General features: G+C 42.7%; 2 protein-coding genes across 2 annotated transcripts in view; one reads left to right on the top strand and one right to left on the bottom strand.

Annotated features, from left to right (window-relative positions):
* The window catches only part of Ranbp9 (RAN binding protein 9), a 77,715-nt gene extending 66,681 nt beyond the window's left edge, over window positions 1–11,034 (top strand). Inside the window, 2 exon segments of the mRNA XM_032884826.1 lie at window positions 7,146–7,257; window positions 10,043–11,034. Of these exon segments, the coding sequence (XP_032740717.1) occupies window positions 7,146–7,257; window positions 10,043–10,173 (243 nt within the window). The 3' untranslated portion in view covers window positions 10,174–11,034.
* A 634-nt stretch (window positions 11,035–11,668) lies between these two features.
* Window positions 11,669–15,036, bottom strand: Nol7 (nucleolar protein 7). The gene is made up of 8 exons (XM_032884828.1): window positions 14,691–15,036; window positions 14,554–14,614; window positions 14,048–14,106; window positions 13,111–13,139; window positions 12,800–12,884; window positions 12,242–12,363; window positions 12,083–12,160; window positions 11,669–11,884 (listed from the first exon to the last, which is right to left on the bottom strand). The coding sequence occupies exons 1-8, from the start codon at window positions 14,945–14,947 to the stop codon at window positions 11,805–11,807; spliced, it is 771 nt and encodes a 256-aa protein (XP_032740719.1). The 5' UTR covers window positions 14,948–15,036; the 3' UTR covers window positions 11,669–11,804.
* Between the last annotated feature and the right edge of the window lie 2,844 nt (window positions 15,037–17,880).

Here is a 17,880-nt window from a genome sequence, read left to right as displayed (position 1 = left end):
TCAATAAAAAGTTAACCACAGTTTGAGTTTTTAAAAGTTAAATTGTTACAGATAAAACACCACACACCAAAACTACGCAGACTCATTGACTGTGGTAAATCTCATTAACCGTTGGTATAGCACCTGTTCTGATGCTCTGGGGCTTCACATTGGATTCTTATATTTTCACCATCAAATATATTTTTATGTATTCATGCACCACCATAAAAACCAGAAATCTGTGAAAGAAGTAGAACTAGAAAAATAGCTTTCTATTCTCTTTCATAACTCCTGTTACCTGCATTTACCCCCAAATCCTATTGATTCTGGCCCTTGATAGGACAGAATACCGTAAACAGGAGCACATGGAGGAAGAGGCCTTCATCCCATGGCAAAGGAAAGCAGAGAGAAAGGAAGAAACTGGGATCATCTATATCCTTGAAAGACACGGTCCCAGGGACCTACTTCCTGTAACTAGGTCCTGTCTCCCTAAGTTTCCAGGACTTCCAAAAATAGCACTGCCTGCTGAGATAGCCTGTGACAAACATTTCACATCCCAACACAGCACCTCCCAGAAAGCAAAGGGAAACACACTTAATGGGCCTTGTGACCAGTGATTAGAGATTACCTGAAAGGGCAGATGACTGCTTATATTTGTTCTGAACCTGAACTGAGAATGTAGTGATTGGTAACTTGTAATAGTACCCACCGTATCAGTACCTTATGCTTAGCAGAAATCAGGACTAGTAAGTATTTATTTGCACAGTAGTCTCAATTAAAGGCATTGTTTTACATTGCAGTAGCTGAGGTTGGAAGAGCAGTGTCATTACCCACCATCTGCTGGGTCACATGACACTTGAGTTTCTAGCGGTAATCCTCAGCAATCAAGAGAGTTAAATTACTAGATATGAAAGAGTCGGTAGAAACAAATGTCATGTGTCAGGAAAGTGGCTGTCCACGTTTGCCTTAGAGGAGTTTCTCAAGGTCAGATTATGTCTTTATAACTCTCCAGTGGTAAGTATCTGTCTCTTGAGTACATTCTAGTCTATAGCATCACTACCTATCCCTGTGCAGCTCTTGAGAAGTACCCGTTGAAGAGTGTTGTGAAAGTTAACATGGTGGGCCTTTGTTAAATTTCTAGGCATCTGAACAGTACTTTGCAAGATGCTAAGGGCTGTTTTCGGGCATTAGTTCCTAATATTTCTGATATTTAAAATTGTTGATGGGGGCCAACAATTCAGCTCAGTGGTCTAGTGCTTACGTGTGCTAGAGGAGGCTCTTGATTTTACACAAGCACTGACACACACAGAGACACACACACACACACACACACACGGGGGGGACAAACAGATTTCTAACAGTTTTTGTTTAAATGTGTTACATCTACTGGTATATATGGTAGAAGTTTAAACTAAATTTTTAAAAACTAGAAATTCTCAATTTAAAATCTTTATGAAAAATGTACCCCCACTTAAATGGGGTCTCTAATGTAATAATAGATGAGCTATATTCTCATACCTCCTTTTGCATCGAGTCCATAAATCAAACATTTGGGCTACGAAAGTGAAAAGGGCAAGGAAATGTTAGTGATACAATGAACAGTTTTAAGCTTGACACCTCCTTGAAAGGAGCCCAAACACTGTCCCTGGACTGCATTGATGGAAATGTCTCGTGTAAGTGATACTTGAGAATATGAAATGTGCTCAAGAATTCTTAGGCCTCCTTATTTATATTCATCTGACTGTGTAGATTCTCAAAACTTTGTGCTAATTGACCTGGATGAAGGAATGTGCGGTAGTCTACTGCCTTGGAATATTTAGGATTATACTCCCATAATCTCACTGTGTCTTTGGTTTAACATGACACTCAGAAAACGTCCTTATGTGACCATACTTTAGAAGTATTTCTTGATTACACTGAATTATGTGAAAAGTTCATCTTTGCTAAAGAGGATTACACTTCTGACTTCTTTCCTCTTTGTTTTCCCAAATTTACCTTGCTTTGGCTAGGGATGAGTGACACAACTAATTTATAAGAAGTCAAGAGGATAGAGGAAAACAGAAATATAGATGAGGCTCTGAAATTATCACCTGTCACTCTTTATTTGGGGCCATATTTGATTACGGGTTGTTTTTCTTTAGTGTTTGGAGATTTTGAGAACCTTCTAGATCACACATGTAATTGTGTGTCATTTGATGAAGAGGATATGTTTTAAGAAATACACTAGATAGTTTTGTCCTTGTGCAAACATTGTACACATAACACAGACCTAGATGGTCTAGCTACTGCCCAGCTTGCCATTTTCCAGTGTGTGTGCACTGTGGCACACACTGTATATTTCCTCACCACAGACACCGAGTAGTACTGACATGACAGGAGTGATGTCAGTAGGTAATAGATGCCCATTATAGTCTGAGGTCACTTTGTATGTGCAGGCTGTCAGTGGCCTAGGCATGCTTATGCAAAACAGCACACACAAAGAGAATGGTGTGAAGTTAAAGGTAAAACTTTGCTAATACGTTTTTGATTGTATGGAGTAGTATTCTGTTTCCCTTTATATGCACCACCCTGAAGTAAATGGCTAGGGAGTTCCTATATCTGTGGTTGACCCAAAGTGTCTTCTGAGCCTTTGTCCTTCCAGGTCTCTAGTCTTGTCATCTTTATTTATTTTAGTCTTTCTTTCCTCTTTTCTTGTCATCTTTATTTTTTGTTCCTAGGAGCCTATTCCTTCCTATATCTCCCAGGGAAACCGCCTGGATTGGTTGGTTTGCCAACCATTCCTTGAATGTTAGCAGTGTGAATCAGTCTGGTCTCAAGAAGCTTTCAGTGCAGCAGCTGACAGAGAGAGAGCCAGCCACGATTGACTGTCTAGGAAACTTCTCTGGCTCTCAAAATTGGCGAGTCTCGCTTCTCTCAGAGTTACTTCCACTGAACAATCTTTTTTTTTTTTTTTTTTTTTTCTTTCTTTTTTTTTTTTTGGTTCTTTTTTTCGGAGCTGGGGACCGAACCCAGGGCCTTGCGCTTCCTAGGCAAGGGCTCTACCACTGAGCTAAATCCCCAACCCCAATCTTTTTTTTTCTTAATGGCGCTTTTTTAACCTGTAGTGGCACTGTATTTCCTTCAGGTGTGTGTCTTAGGCCCCCAAAGCGTTGACAATTACAGTGGCACCTTTTAGAACAGCGTCTCACTAGTATTTCTCCCATTTATCGACATACAGTTTTGAAGTGACTGTATGTGTGTGACTTGCAGTTTTCTGTGCATTGCTGTTGTTTCTGTGATAACTCTATGTACATGCATCTTGGTTTCTTTGAAGATTTTCCATTGAGATAAATGTTAGACATTACTGAAGAAGGCTCTGGGTGGCTCTACTCTGGCTCATGCTGCACGTTGCTAGGCTGCATCTGGAACCTTTGTACTAGGGAACCAGAAGTGGAAGTGGATTACAGGAGTAGCACCAGGGCCTTAGTCCTGTCCTAGTGGGCAGCACTTGCTACAGCCCTGTAAGTAGTTACCTAACACAGCATTCTCAGCAGGGTAAGGACATCCACTCTGCTCTCCTCATTTCATTTGTCTTCCTCATCCTTGAACTCCTAGGTGTTTATGTTTGGGAGTTTGTTGCTGGTTTTCTTGCTTAGAACTTTTCTCTGCTTCTAAGCCAACAGTTCTCAATCTGTGGGTCACAACCCCTTTGCGGGTGTACCTGTCAGACATCCTGCATATCAAATATTTATATTAACAATTCCTAACAGTAGCAAAATTGCAGTTACAAAGTAGCAATGAAGTAATGTTATCACAACAAGAGGAACTGTAAGTGTCACAACATGAGCTAGGTTGAGATCCACTGAGCCATATTTTGTGGTGTTGCTCTGTGGATCTTCTCAAGTCAAGTCTAATACCTGTCAGGCTTCTTTTTCTAAAGTCCCATTGCCTCTCTATGGAAAACATGTTTTCATCATGTGCTTTTGGAGGATTTTAGGACCTAGCTCCTCCCTAGCCATGCTTCCCCCCCCCCTTTCTCCTACCCTCAGTTTACATGTTTCCATTAGGTCAGTAGAAATATGCTAAAAGAACTGATTAGGTTCTGGTCATTGCTGTTTGTGCCCTGTCTAGCAGCTATGCTCACCAAAATATGAGTAAACTTTTAGCTCTTATTAATGTGTAGACTGGTAATTCACAGGGAACCTCTATCTTATGTCACTGTGTGATCTTCACCTCTCATTTCAAACTAAGACGCCTCAGTTCAAATCTGTAGGATGGGTATACCAACCTCAAGTGAAAGCAGTTGGGGTGATCTTTGAGTGCCTGAAATGTAGAATATTGGCTAACAATAATTTCTTACAGTTATCATTTCTGTGAGTTTTTATTTTTAAATACTAAAGGGGGTTGAGATTCCTGCCCTTTTTGGTAGTGTCAGTGTGTAGAGCCATGTAGTTTAAATGAGTCTATGTACCAGTTGCTCATTGGACATATTCTTGGCAACTTTTTAAAAAATTTTGTAATTATATTTATGTACAGAAAACTTAGTGTACATTTAACCCAGTTTAGTGGCGAGTTCTTTAGCCTTTGCCTTTTCCAGCTTGGCAATGCAAGCCACAGACTTAGGACCCAGGATGTTGCCTCCCCAGTGGCGGCGGATCTCGTCATATCTGTCATTATAATTGGTCCTAACAGCTTCCACCAGCTTAGCCAGAGCACCCTTGTCTTCCGAGTTCACCTGTGTGAACGCAACAGTGGTGTACGTCTTCCTGTGGACCAGGCCGCCCCAGCCTGGCCTTTCCCTTGATGATGCAGTAGGGCACCCCCATCTTTCAACAAAGGGCTGGCAGGAAAACCACCAGCTCCATGGGGTCTACATCATGGGCAATCACCACCAGCTGAGCCTTCTTGTTCTCCACCAAGGTGGTGACTGTATTGACCCCTGCTCGGAGGACAGGTGGCCTCTTAGTTGGGACATCCCCTTTGTCAGCAGCTTTCTTCTCCACATGGGCCAGCAGCCTTTGCTTCTTCTCTTGCTTTGTCTCTGGCCTGTACTTGTGGGCATGCTTAAGCAGCTGAGTCGCTGTTTGCCTGTCCAGGGCCTGGGTGAACTGGTTGATGGCAGGAGGTACTTTGAGCCGCTTATAGAGGATGGCTCTTTGCCGCTGCAGCCTGATGTAGTGGGGCCATTTCATGAAATTGTGAGATCTCTTTTGGGCTGGATGTCCTGCTCAATGCTGAAGTTCTTGGGTCTTTTCTCAAAACAAAGGACTGACGACCTTTTTGTTTCTTGATGACGGTGGGGGCTGGGGCTACCTTCTTCCGCTTGGCCTTTCTGTTGGGCATCTTGCTCGGCTGGAGGAGAGAGCTCTTGGCAACTTTTAAAATGTAGCTGCACAGTGAGGGTGCCACATCTCATCTGATGGCTGTAGTTTGCAGGGTAACATAGTATTGATAAAAGTCTTGGAGATAATATGACTAATAAGTTAGCTCTGTGGGATAATGAACTGTTCCTTGAACAGTAGGCTAGAAGTTGAGTGTTGGTCTGTTGGACACAAAAGCATGGTCAGTATCATTAAGAGCAGTCACCGTTACCACACAGGTACATAGAGGCTTTCTTATACCCAAGACCAATGAGTAGTTTCTGGTAACTCTAAATTAAGAAACTTCTGTGTTTCTTTAACTTTCATTTTGATTGGGCAGTCTAACCTGAATGAAATAGTCAGTAATATAGGCCAATGGATGAGTCAGGTGTGTATTTAGAGGCATGTGTGTTCCATTTTTGTAGCCTCAGACTACCTTCAGATCCTATCATGGGCTGTGTGGAAGACTTAAGCCTGAATACAACTGAGCAAGAAGCATATCCCTGCCCCAAAGCTGCTTTAACAAAGACACGCAGTAATGTTGGATGGGGGAAATATGCTTGAGCAGCTAAGTCTAGATGTTCTTCAGAAATTGTAGCACTCACCATTTTCAGGGTGCTGTGGATTACAGTTAATAAGTTTACAACCTCTGTGCCACCTTCATTTGTCTGTGTCTGCACTGGAGTCTCTTGTCTGTTTCATATTTATTTCCTTGTATATATGCGTGTGTGGAATAGTACTCTGGGGCAGGCTATTGGCTTGGCAAATACAAAAATCCTGGAACTTTCTTAGTTATCGTAGTTACTGTACTGTTGCTATGAAGAGACATCATGATCAAGGCAATTCTTACAGTTGTACTGGGTGCTGGCTCACAGTTTTAGGTTATATATAGTTCATGATCGTCATGTAAGCAGCAGGCAGGCATGGTGCTAGAGCAGTAGCTGAGAGCTTTACATCTTGATCCATAGGCAGCAGCAGGGATACTGGGCCTTGGTGTAGGCTTTGAAATCTCAAGGTCCAATCCCAGTAACTACCTCTTCCAGCAAGTACCCCTAATTCTCTCTAAACAGTTCCATAACTGAGTACCAAGCTTTCAAACATAGGTCATTTTTTGAATGACCATTCTCATTCTAACCACAGAACATTGCTAATTTCATTGGTTCTCACACAATTCTGTGCAATAACTTCTCTTTGTAATAACCTGTCAAATCATGAAACTGGCATTTAAGGCAGACTGGCTTTTTTAGTTAAGGGCCACAAAGCTAGCAAATAGTACAGCTTGGACTTGAAGCCATGTCTGAAACTATCATGTACCTTCCATGGTAAGACAGGAGAGTAAAAGGAAGCTGTGTGCCAGTTGTTTCAAAGTTTAAGACAAGTTGCTTCAGGACAGTTGGCAATAATATTCTGGAGTCTACAAGATCCATCTTGGCTTTATTTTTCTACTACTAAACTTGAGATGGTATTCAACGAGATCTCTCCAGTTCCCACATCTGTGTAAAAATAAGGCAGGCCTTATTCATTAGTGTCAAGTTTACATCAGTGATCACATGCGATCAAGCACCTGAATGTTTTGTCTCTGTTCCTTCTTCATTAGTATTAGCCCATTCCTTCAGAATTGGTTTAATTTTCCCCATTTTGCTTGTGTTATAGAAGTGGTGGAGGAATGGCAGAAATGAACAAGAAAACTCAAAGCCAGTTAAACTTTGCTGTGTTCTGAAACATTAAAACATGTGTTTAAAGGATTTAGTCACCTATTGTTTTTAAAATGTATCTTAATCTTTCAACATGGAGCCGCTGTGAACACACTGACATTGTTTTCAACAGGATGCATTCAGCTTACTAGCATATTCGGATCCTTGGAATAGTCCAGTTGGAAATCAACTTGACCCAATTCAGAGAGAACCTGTGTGCTCAGCTCTTAACAGTGCAATATTAGGTAAGTAACTAAAGCAAGTCAGCTAGACTTCAGCTACATTCTCTCACGAGTTGAGAGGATATTGTCCTATCATTTGTTTCATTATCATAGGGACTTGTCATTCTTTTTAAAATGCAGAAAATTTCCTCCATACTGGACAGATTACATGGATTCTGATAGAATAAAAGTAGTAGATTCTGGAATGCAACTTAGAAAAGTTTTTGCCCGCATGTATGTACTTAACAAATCTTCCCATTTAGAACGAGGTGTTTAGGCAGTCTTTGTGTCTAAATGAAAAACCACACTATAGAGGCACTCTGTAGCCATTTTGGGACTGGGAGTCACAGACATTGTTCTTTTAAATTCTCTCATCCACTTGGCCTAAACTGCTGCTCTCCTATGTGGAAGAGGATGTGGACATGGCTGGGAATAGCCTCTTTTGTTTTTCCAAGTGTATGCTGTTAGGAAGAGGTACGAAAATACTTGGTTAACCCGTGACCTTGACTAGTTCAGGTGAGAAAGGTGACGTAACCACAGGAAGGTACAGAACCTTCCTTTGTCAGTAGCTATGTTTAATAGACGAGCAAAACTTGGTTTGGCTGCTGTGAAAGAAATGTGAGCATGTTTCCAGTGAGCTCTGATAGTTGTTCCACAGGGAAGCGAGGCTAGAAGGGAGTAAGCAGATTACTCAGGACTCACACACAGCTCAAGCCACCCTGGTACCTTGTGCACCTTTTGACTCTAAGGTGTTTAAAGGAGCAAAGATACCTGAGCTTCCCTTATCATAGCTCCTGTGCTTAAGACATAAGCAGTACCCGCAAGCCCTCGACTCAGACATTTGCTTTTAAGTTAGGAAGTGGTGAGGCTTTTTTGCCAGTGTACATGGGAAGTGGGATGCTGGTCAGTTAGTTTCTCTGTCACTGCAGTGATGTTAATAGTAATTATATACTGACTACTTTTATGCAAATTCTCTAGTTACACTCATATAAAGTGCCACAGGGTTGATCTACACATAAAGTTTAATTTCTAAGCTGTTTTCTTCAAAGTTAAGTTAGATCAAGGGTTACTTTACATCTGACTTTTAGAGTCTTAACTTCCCCAATAAAACTCCAGTGACTCCAATCCAGTTTGGAAGTTTGTGCTGAATTTTGGCCTGGTGAGGTTTAGACTTCAAACTGTTTCAGGAGTAAATAGTAAATTAAGACATTGGTACTTGATTGAAGGTACTTAGATTCATTACAGAATTGTAAAGCAAGCCCGAGTTTATCCGTAATCTGATGAGGATCAGTACAGCCATTTGAGAGGAAGAAGAGTGGCTTCTGTGTTGCTGTTTCTTAAGATTTGTGTGTAGAGTATACAAACCTGGTTTGTGTGTTGTGTTTTCATGGCTAAATAAGATCAGCTATGTCAGTAAAAATAAGAAAATGTAGTTAACAGTGCTGACATGGGGGAATTACAGTTACTGTAAATTTTTTTTTTTTTTAACTACTGCATTGCAGGGAGTCACAAACATCTGATTGCTGTTTTACACAGTGAACTTAAAGAGTTTCTGAAGTGGCTAACTTTCTTGTGGCAGTTTTTATTTTCTGGAGTTCTTCGAATCAAATGCTTAAGAGCTGAGGCAAGCAGGCAGGTCTCTTGAGTTTGAAGCCAGCATGTTTTACATAAGAGACTTTCTGGCCAGTCAGGACTACGGAGTTACACCTGGGGTGTGGTGGAGGTGGGAGGAATCTATGAAGAATGCTATATTTGTATTAAAAATGATGAATTTAAACAATTCTGTGGATGACTGCATCTTTTTGCTACTCATGAGCAGACCCATATGTAATGCATAATGTACTGTGTATTGTATATATCTTAAAAGCTTAAAGATGATTAAACCAGAGGCCTCCTATGGTCAAAGAATAATGAACCCGTGGTACTCAGTTGAGTGAACAAAAGTACTTATTTTCCCTTTGTATTTATCAGTAAATGAGTACACTTCAATAATCTTAGCCCTCAGAGTACTTTTAATTAGACTGTATTTTCTGACCAGTCTGCTCCCTGCTTTTATTTTCTATGTGCTTCATTCCTTCAGAATTTTGTAAACTCTGAGCTGAGACTGTAGGTAACGGGAGAATAGAGAGCTTGGCAGCCACTGTCACTGGTTTTGCCCCTGTGAATTTTGCCAGCAGAGGACTGATTAGTTTCACTAAAGTTTGGACCCCATCTCCGGAGAAATTTCTAGCATCTGAGTTGGGTCCTGTCAGCCTTAGTTCATGCCACCTTTTGTAATGATTGCACATTAACTCCCAGCACGAGGGAGGCAGAGGCCAGTCTGGTCTAGAGTGTAACACACAAAAACATTCTATTTATTAAAATATCTGAACTAATTAGAGGTTAACCTCTTTGGTTCTAGGGTGGTTTTGCTCTGTGCTCTGACAGACATTTATGAGCACACCTTAGAGGCACCTCCAGGGGTGGGGTATGATCACTGGAAACCTTGAATGAAAACCTTTTCTTGTCACTGTCAGCTGACCTTGTCCATCAATGTTCACAGAGAAGTAAAAGGTTAAGTATATACTTCAGCAAGGATCTCTGAATTTCAGGACAGACAGGAAAACAAAGTGAGACCATGTATCAAAAAATAAAAATGTAAAAATATCTTTTCTCCAAGAACATTTCTTAGAAATATCTGTCTGCTTTGCTAGTCAGATGGTTCAGCACCTCAGACACGGATAGAGCAAATGTTTATTGCCCTGATTGAAAGATTATTTTTAAGATGGTTGTTAATTGCTGTTTTCATTCTCTAATCCTTTTTCCTTAGAAACCCACAATCTGCCAAAGCAACCTCCACTGGCCCTAGCAATGGGACAGGCCACACAGTGTCTGGGACTGATGGCTCGAGCAGGAGTCGGATCCTGTGCGTTTGCCACAGTGGAAGACTACCTACATTAGCTATGCACTTCAGGAGCTCACACTTGCATTGTGGCAAACAGTCAACATGGAAGTAGACCGGCTCTGCTGATTTGAAATTTAGATTTTTTTTAATTATGTACTGGGGACAGGTTTTTGTCGCTTTACATTGCTTCCTAGTTTACAGCATGATGCAGATGATTTTCTAACTTAGTGTTAGGAGAAAATATTTTCCATCTTTTAACCTCTTAGTTGTCTAAGAGTTAAATATTACTGAATTTCAGACGTTCAAATTGATCATCAGAAATCCTTTAAAACAATTACCTAAAAGAAACCAAAAATCCTGCCTTCTTTGTTGGGGGGAGAAGGGGGAAGGAAATGGAACAAGTTGTGTTTGTGTTAGCATGTGGGTGATGTAAACTACAAATTGGGAGCTGTTCCGACCCCCGCTCCTGTGTAAGCATTCAATCAGTGTAACTTGCAAAATGCATAAACATCCGACAGTTTGAATTTAATAGTGTTGATGGAAGAAATCATTTTTAATGTGTACTGTAAAACTTGAAATACTCAGGAGCTGAGTGAGTATGTTTGTTGCTACTTACAATCCCAACCTGTTAGTCCCAGTAGTTCTGTTTTAACATGGTCTTTCTCAACTTTGTTTCCTGTTTAACTACAGATGACTTCTGTTGTAGACTCACAAGTTTAACTGTTGTATTATAACAGTATTACATGTCAACAGTGTGGTTATGACCTTTATTTATATAAAAACCAAATATTTAGTCAATTTACCGTGTCTTAATTTAATCTTTGTACACCTTCCATTTTTAAGTGCTTAAATGAGTACTATATTGCAATAAAAATGTAGTGATATAATTAACCAGCCATTAAAAATTTACTTCTACAGATATTAGTGTCAGTTGAATTTATATATTAGGTTCTCATTATACTTCTAGAGCGATTAATATTATTGGTTCTTACTGTCAGTCCTAGTTCTACAGTCTAACTGCATTAGTTAAAACCTGACACTGTGGAAATAGAAAAACAGGAATTTAACAAGTAACCGTCAACCAAGCAAAACCCGCAAACTAGTTAAAAATAAAGTTTGTAAAGCTGTTCTCGAGCTGGCAAGATTGCTCAGCAGGCAATGGCATTGGAACACACATGGTAGGGGAGAACCAATATAAATTGTTTCCTGATGTATGTGTGCAACATGTACACTCCTTTCTCCTTAAAGAACAAAAAAAAAACCACATGTCAGATGAATTTAGTCCACGGCTGGGCAAAGGTGCTAGCTGAGGTTTAAGTCTTCTCCAACAGGTATTTACCTGCTCTTGGGATTTTGTTTTTTTAAAACCCTGTCCTCTTATTCCTTGATGACAAGACTCACATCAGTAACACCAGAATAGCTTCTCAGCTGAACTAAAAAGACTTCACAAACGGTTTCTCTTTATCTCTCCCTTCCTGTAGCCACACAAAGATGAAAATTCCTCTTTAACCACTTTTCCCTCCAGGACACTCCAAGAAATGTAGCCAGCTGTTTTACCAAACAAAAACGTTTATGATTTTTATAGTCCTTTACAATGATTTATCAATGACTAGATTTTGAGAAATTAATCCTCTCCATACCTAGTAACCTTAAAATCTATACATACAAATACAAGTTCTTCATTGATTCACTTATAAGTTTTCTTTTTCATCTTTTTGGCCATCCACCGTTTTTTAAACCTCTTGGCATTTTGTTGTTTTTGAGTACCTACAATAGAACAAAAGGCTCCGATGTAAAAACATTCAACAGGTATTCAAAACCCAAGAAACAAAATTTGAGCATCTAGTTTACATGAGTGGATGCTATTAAAGTAGATCTTTCAACTTACAATCATGACCCACCTCCTTCAAAAACCACTTCCTTTGTAAAAACTACTAAAGCCAACAGACGAAAGCTCCCTCTTACCCCAGGTGCTATTCAGAAACTGGGCTGCAGCCTTTTTCACTGGTAACCTCTTATTGTTCAGAGACAGGAACTTGTTCACTAAAGGAAAGAATCACACACCATTGCTTTGTCATTGTGAGAAACTACAGGAAAGACAGACATAGTGCACAAGAGAATTACCAGTTGTCCTCCTGGATCCTGAACCGTACAAACACGTGTGGATGAAGTGCTTGGCTGCTTCTTGCCTTGAGTCTCTGAGGTCTTCATCTTTAAGCCTTACAGCCAAGTAGCTTTTAGTCTGACTGGTGATCAATATAAAAGGTCAAAATCAATTAGACGGCACATGCTTGCTCTACGTAACTGTGTGTGTGATGCTGGGGAGAGGTCAACCCCAGCACTGTACCATCCTTAACCCAACCTTTTCCTTCCTTATGGTGGGATGGGGTCAGTGTGGTGTCAAACCCAGGCCTCAAAAATGCAAGGCAGGGAGGGACTCTACGACTCCTAACCCACACTACTTCACTTTGAAATCACTTTGTTCTTGCTCATCTAAGGTGTCCATAACACAGTAAAGCCACATGCTTTTCTATCAACACATTTAAAGACAGCAAGTAAATGTTACTATCAGAACGGATACTTTTCTACAAGTAACCCAATGGGATACACTACCTTCTCCTCATAAGCCAAAACTAATACTGAAACTGTATCCCACTGGGAAAAACAGAACAAACTCTTTACCCGACAGACTGCACTTTCTGGATTTTAACTTTCTTGGAGTTTCTTCCTTTTGCAGCAGGTTGTTCACGTTCCTTTTTCAAGTTAACTGAAAAGAATAAGATTCACTTTGTGAATAGTATTTATATAAATGAACACTTAATGGATGTCACTTCAGTGACTACGTGTTACATGAGTGCAGGTTTGATTTTGAAGAAATAGTGGAGAACAGGCTTAAACCAACTTTGGTCAGGCCTAAGGGCCACAAATAGCCAAAAATATCTGCAAATGCACTTTATCTTTACATGAAGTTACTTAACTAGGACAATTCATACCTTTTACATTTCCTGGTGACTTCTTTATGCTGTGGAAGAGGGGAAAAGAAAGATGGGAATGGGGATGGCAGGCAGTAAAGAGTACTCAAAACAAGTACCCTAAGATCCCCTCTGGCTTTCATGACCTCCTCCCTAACTAACCTTTACTCATCGAGCCACAGGGCACTGCCACCATCCCCCAGCACTAGCATGGAGTATCTCCTCAGAACTTAAATCTCAGTGCGGTTAGTAGTAGGCATCCAGAGAGTATGCTTAATAATGGGAAGCTCGGAACTGTCTGTATAACTCAGCATTCCAAATACCAAGTAAAGGGCGGTGCTAGTCTCAATAATGAGAGACCGCATTTGGTCAACAGTCTGAACCCTGGACACAGGGCTGCGAGTTCAGATTACTGACCGCTAAAACTGCCTGAAAAAGAAAGCACAGAAGCAACCATTACAGATGGAAAGTTATGGGGTGTGGGGGGGAGATGTGGGGGTAGGGGTGTGTGTGTGTGTGTGTGTGTGTGTGTGTGTGTGTGTGTGAAGGATGACACTTGAACTTGGTTAGGAAATAAAAAGGACTTCACCAAACAGCACAAACATCTGCTTATATGCCTCATAGATTAAAGATCTGTATAATTATGGGAAAATAACCAACAATTTGGAATTATAATTCTGATTTAAAAAAAAAAAAAAAAAAGACCAGAATTTAGAATGTTCTAAGGCCCGGTGGGGGGGTGCATACCTTTAATCCCAACACCAGGGGGCAGAGGCAGGCAAATCTGTTTGAGGACAGCCAGGGGCTACACAGGGACCCTGACTAGAAAAACAAAGAGTGGGAGAGGAGTAAATTCAGCAGGGCTGGTTACTTTGTAGCTTTTAAATTAAATTTTAATTTCTTCAGGTATACAGACTATGTAAGAAGGCTTTATGCACGCAGAAACCCCGTTACTTACTCTGCCTCTGAAGCTGTAGTTAGCTGCTCTAAAACAGCATCTGGAAGCAGCTTTCTTTTCTTTGGGGATAAAGACATTTGAAGACAAGTTAAAGACACTGTCCTGCTACCTCTAAGACAACAACAGAAAGACTGAGCTTAGGAAGCCCAGCACATTCTCTGAAATTTTACCCCAAGTAGCACAACGTTCAAGTACCCCTGTTATGTATGAATAGAAAGGCATGGCTATTTGAAATCAGATCTCTGGGGTGCGAAGTAAGTAATCATTAGCTCCAGTTTAGAATTTTAAAAACTCAAGAAAACCTCACTACCGCGGCAAGCATATAAGAACAAATATGTCCGGGCCAGCTGAGTGTCAGCGCTTCCGTGCCCACTTTGAATTAGGGCAGACTCCAAGAATTGTCAGTGGCTCTAGCCCCGCTCCAACACCCTATCCTAAAAGGAGCCTTTAGCATGGAACGCTCTAGCCCCGGCCGTGTTTACAAAGCGACACGTCCCGCCTCCAACCTTCTGTTCGATGAACAGCTCCTCACGCCGCTTCCTCTTCTCCTTTAGCAGCGTTTTATCCCTGGAAGAAAAGGAGTCAGGTAAGCGCGGGCTGAGCCCAGGGAGTCGCTAGGCGCCCCTCTTCCCGGGCGCCCGACCTGCGAGCACTCTCGCGCACGCGCAGCTCCTCCTCCCTGGCTTCCGCCTGGGCGCTAGCGAAAGTGAGTTCCTCCGGGGCCTCGTCGTCTCCGTCCTCCTCTTCGTCTAGTGGCTCGGCGGCCGCGCCGCTGCTGGGTTGCGCGAGCAGCAAGCCGTGCTCGGCCTCCTCCTCCTCCTCCGAGGCCGCCTGGTCCTCGTCTACCATCGCCTCCGCCGGCGCGGGAATACGCGACGAGCGCGGTCTGAGCTGCACCATGGCCAACGGAAAGACGGCTGTCTGACCCGTGACCCGGAAGCAGACGCCCTCAGTGCGCGGAGCGCACTCTCCACTCCCCCTGCTGGTGCGGAGGCCGCGAAACGTGCCGAGGCGCATGCGTGGGAAGGAGGTGCTTTTCATTTCGGTGACCCAGAGACTGGGGAAGAGGGGGCGTGGTTTCGTGCTGCTCATTGTCGCCGCCTTCCCTCCTCCCCTTTTTTTGGGCTCCCAGGTTGCTTTATCTATGGAACTCCGGCAAGGGTATAATAAATATGGAATGAATGAACATCATTGCTTATGCGACACCCCCCTGCCATATATATTTTCTGGGAATACGTGGCCCGTGTTATGTCTTTTACACGTTATACAATAGGAAATGATTCTTCATTCCCTAATCTATCCGTGCATTTAGATGATACGTGTTCCCCTACGCAGAACTCTGGACACTTTCCAAGTCCCACCCAGAGACCATAGCCTCCCTGGCACGTTACACTATTCTCGAAACACTCAGTTCACCTGGCCGTTGCTTCAACCATTCTGATGAAGTCATTGATGTCTAACGTCACACAGTATATGTTGAACAAATGGTTAGTTAACGCCATATATACTTCATACTTCTAAGCCGTTTTTGGTTTTCTGTTTTGTTTTTGTTTTTTGTTTTTTTCCCCCTCTCTCCTCTTCTTTAGAAGCAATTTCCAATTTAAAAGGAACAATGTGTGGACAAAAGGATTAAAACAAGGCCTGTAGGTGGCAGTGCAGGCCTTAAATCCCAGTGCTCAGAGGCAGAGGCAGGAAGATCCCTTTGAGTTTAGGCCAGCCTGGTCTACAGAGTGAGTTCCAGCACAGCCCTTTGAGTTTAGGCCAGCCTGGTCTACAGAGTGAGTTCCAGCACAGCCAGGACTACACAGAGAAACCCTGTCTTGGAAACAAAACAAAACAAGAGCGGCTAGAGACAGGGTAGGCTGAGATGGAAGGGGAGGTTGTGAGCCGGATGGGGAGGGAGGCTCTGAAACTTCTGATAGAAAATAACAAATGGAAAACATTCTCGGAGTCAGGCAGAGTAACACACGTCGGAAATTCCAGCACTCAGGAAGCTGAGGCAAGAAAATGTTAAATTCCAGGCCAGCCTGAGCTAAAGTGAAGCCTACCTCAAGAAGACACAGCCTATCTCAAGTTTGCATCGGCGTGCTGATCCCTACAGTAACTAGCACTAAGACAGAAGGGTTAAGCTGGAGCCCGGTGACAACCTACTAAGCACATGATGGTCCATGCGTGTAAAACCCACATTAAAAAGGTCACAGAGGGGGCTGAGATTTAGCTCAGTGGTAGAGCGGCTTACCTAGGAAGCGCAAAAGGCCCTGGTTCGTCCCCAGTTCCGAAAAAAAACCAAAAAAAAAAAAAAAGGTCACAGAGGGCAGGAGAGCTGGCTCAACACTTAAGAGAGCCTGAACTTTCTGCTCTTCCAGAGACCAGAGTTCGGTTCCTAGCACCCACGTCAGGCGGCTTATAACCACTTATAACTAATTCCAGAGCTCCAACACACACACACACACACACACACACACACACACACACACACACCCCTTTTTCACACACACACACACACACACACCCCTTTTTCAAAACTTATCACTAAAATTAGAACCAGCTCCCAGGCTTTGGCTCGCCACCTACAGCGTGACTCTCAGGGTGCCCAGCTAGTTCTCCAGACTCCCAATAAGTTGGACAATCTATCTTCTTCACACAAAGGACTTTTAGGATCTGTTATAGATGACTGCCACCCATGATACCCGCAACTATCCCCTGTTGCCTGTGATAGGCCATTTCAAATGTCAACTTAATTGGACTAGCCAACACCTGTGGGGAGCCACGGAGTCCTGAGTGAATGAGTATTGTTGACATGGACCCAGCAGCGTCAGTGTCAGGGACGCTAATGCCAATGGCAAAGGCTTCCTGTGTCAATGTTCACAGAGTGTGACTGCAACCTGAGACTGGCCCCCTCGGTCTTCCCACGGAGACGGTTGAACCCCTACTCCTTGCACCACACATAGTAAACTTACTGAACTCCAGAGTTGCAGACAAGGTGCCCTCTGTCACAGTGACACAGCCCACCTGACCCCAGCTTGAATGCACGTCTTTCTGACATTTGTTCATTGTCATTCCTTCATTTCCAAGTTGCTCCCTTCAGCTTCCTAGCACCCAGCCATGCAGGATTCGGCAAACACCTAACGCATCAGTGAGGCACACCTTTCGATGTGCCAATTGTGAGTTCCCAGAGAGGATTAACTGAGGCAGAAGTACCTTAAATGTGAAGAGCGGACTGCATTCTTAGGGAAAAGGGAAAGCAAACAGAGTACTGGGAGTGCCTGTCTCTGCTGTCTGGGCAGCCACAGGGCAAGTCATTCCCTCCTCCATGCCTTACTTGCTGTGATGCATTCCTCTGAATGAGCCAAGATGGACCTTTCATTCCCTTCCATTCGTTAGGTTTTCTCGGGTACTTGGGTCTTAGCCATGTGACTACTGACAGAAACCCAGGGTATTAAAACAAATGGAATTCTGAGAGGGGCTGAGGTGAGGCAGAGCAGGTGCCCAGTCACCTGGAGAACTGACTGGATGCAAAGGAGAGCATTTCCCACGCCTTTTATCCTCTTTGTTAGTGGCCACAGCATCCCTCTAGGCCTCTCATCCCTGTCATTCAGGACCCTGCTGTGTCAGCGGCTGGAGCTCAAAGACCTTACAGCTACTTGCTACTTTATTGCAAGGTGAAAGGTCATCCTTTCAGAGACCCATAGCTGCTGCCGAGACTGCACACTCCTTCATTTACGGCCTTCAGCAATGACCACCCATCACTCCCTCCCTTAAAGGCATCATAGCTGCTTCATCCTGGGTTTGCAGGTTTCCTGTCCTCAGCCTCTCGCCTTCCTGAGTCTTTG

Source organism: Rattus rattus, chromosome 14 (assembly GCF_011064425.1).
Source record: "Rattus rattus isolate New Zealand chromosome 14, Rrattus_CSIRO_v1, whole genome shotgun sequence".
Taxonomy (NCBI): domain Eukaryota; kingdom Metazoa; phylum Chordata; class Mammalia; order Rodentia; family Muridae; genus Rattus; species Rattus rattus.
The sequence above is the reverse complement of the archived record's forward strand: the minus strand, read 5'-3'. Positions and strand labels throughout refer to the sequence as shown.

Bases quoted from the DNA above. Each gene is read 5' to 3' on its own strand.
- Nol7 (XM_032884828.1), bottom strand. From the start codon at position 14,947: ATGGTGCAGCTCAGACCGCGCTCGTCGCGTATTCCCGCGCCGGCGGAG. The intron at 12,364-12,799 runs GTAAAGAGTTTG...ATTGATCACCAG, and splicing joins CAGAAAGTGCAGTCTGTCGG to TCAGACTAAAAGCTACTTGG. The intron at 12,161-12,241 runs GTAATTCTCTTG...TCTTTCCTTTAG, and splicing joins AGGATCCAGGAGGACAACTG to TGAACAAGTTCCTGTCTCTG.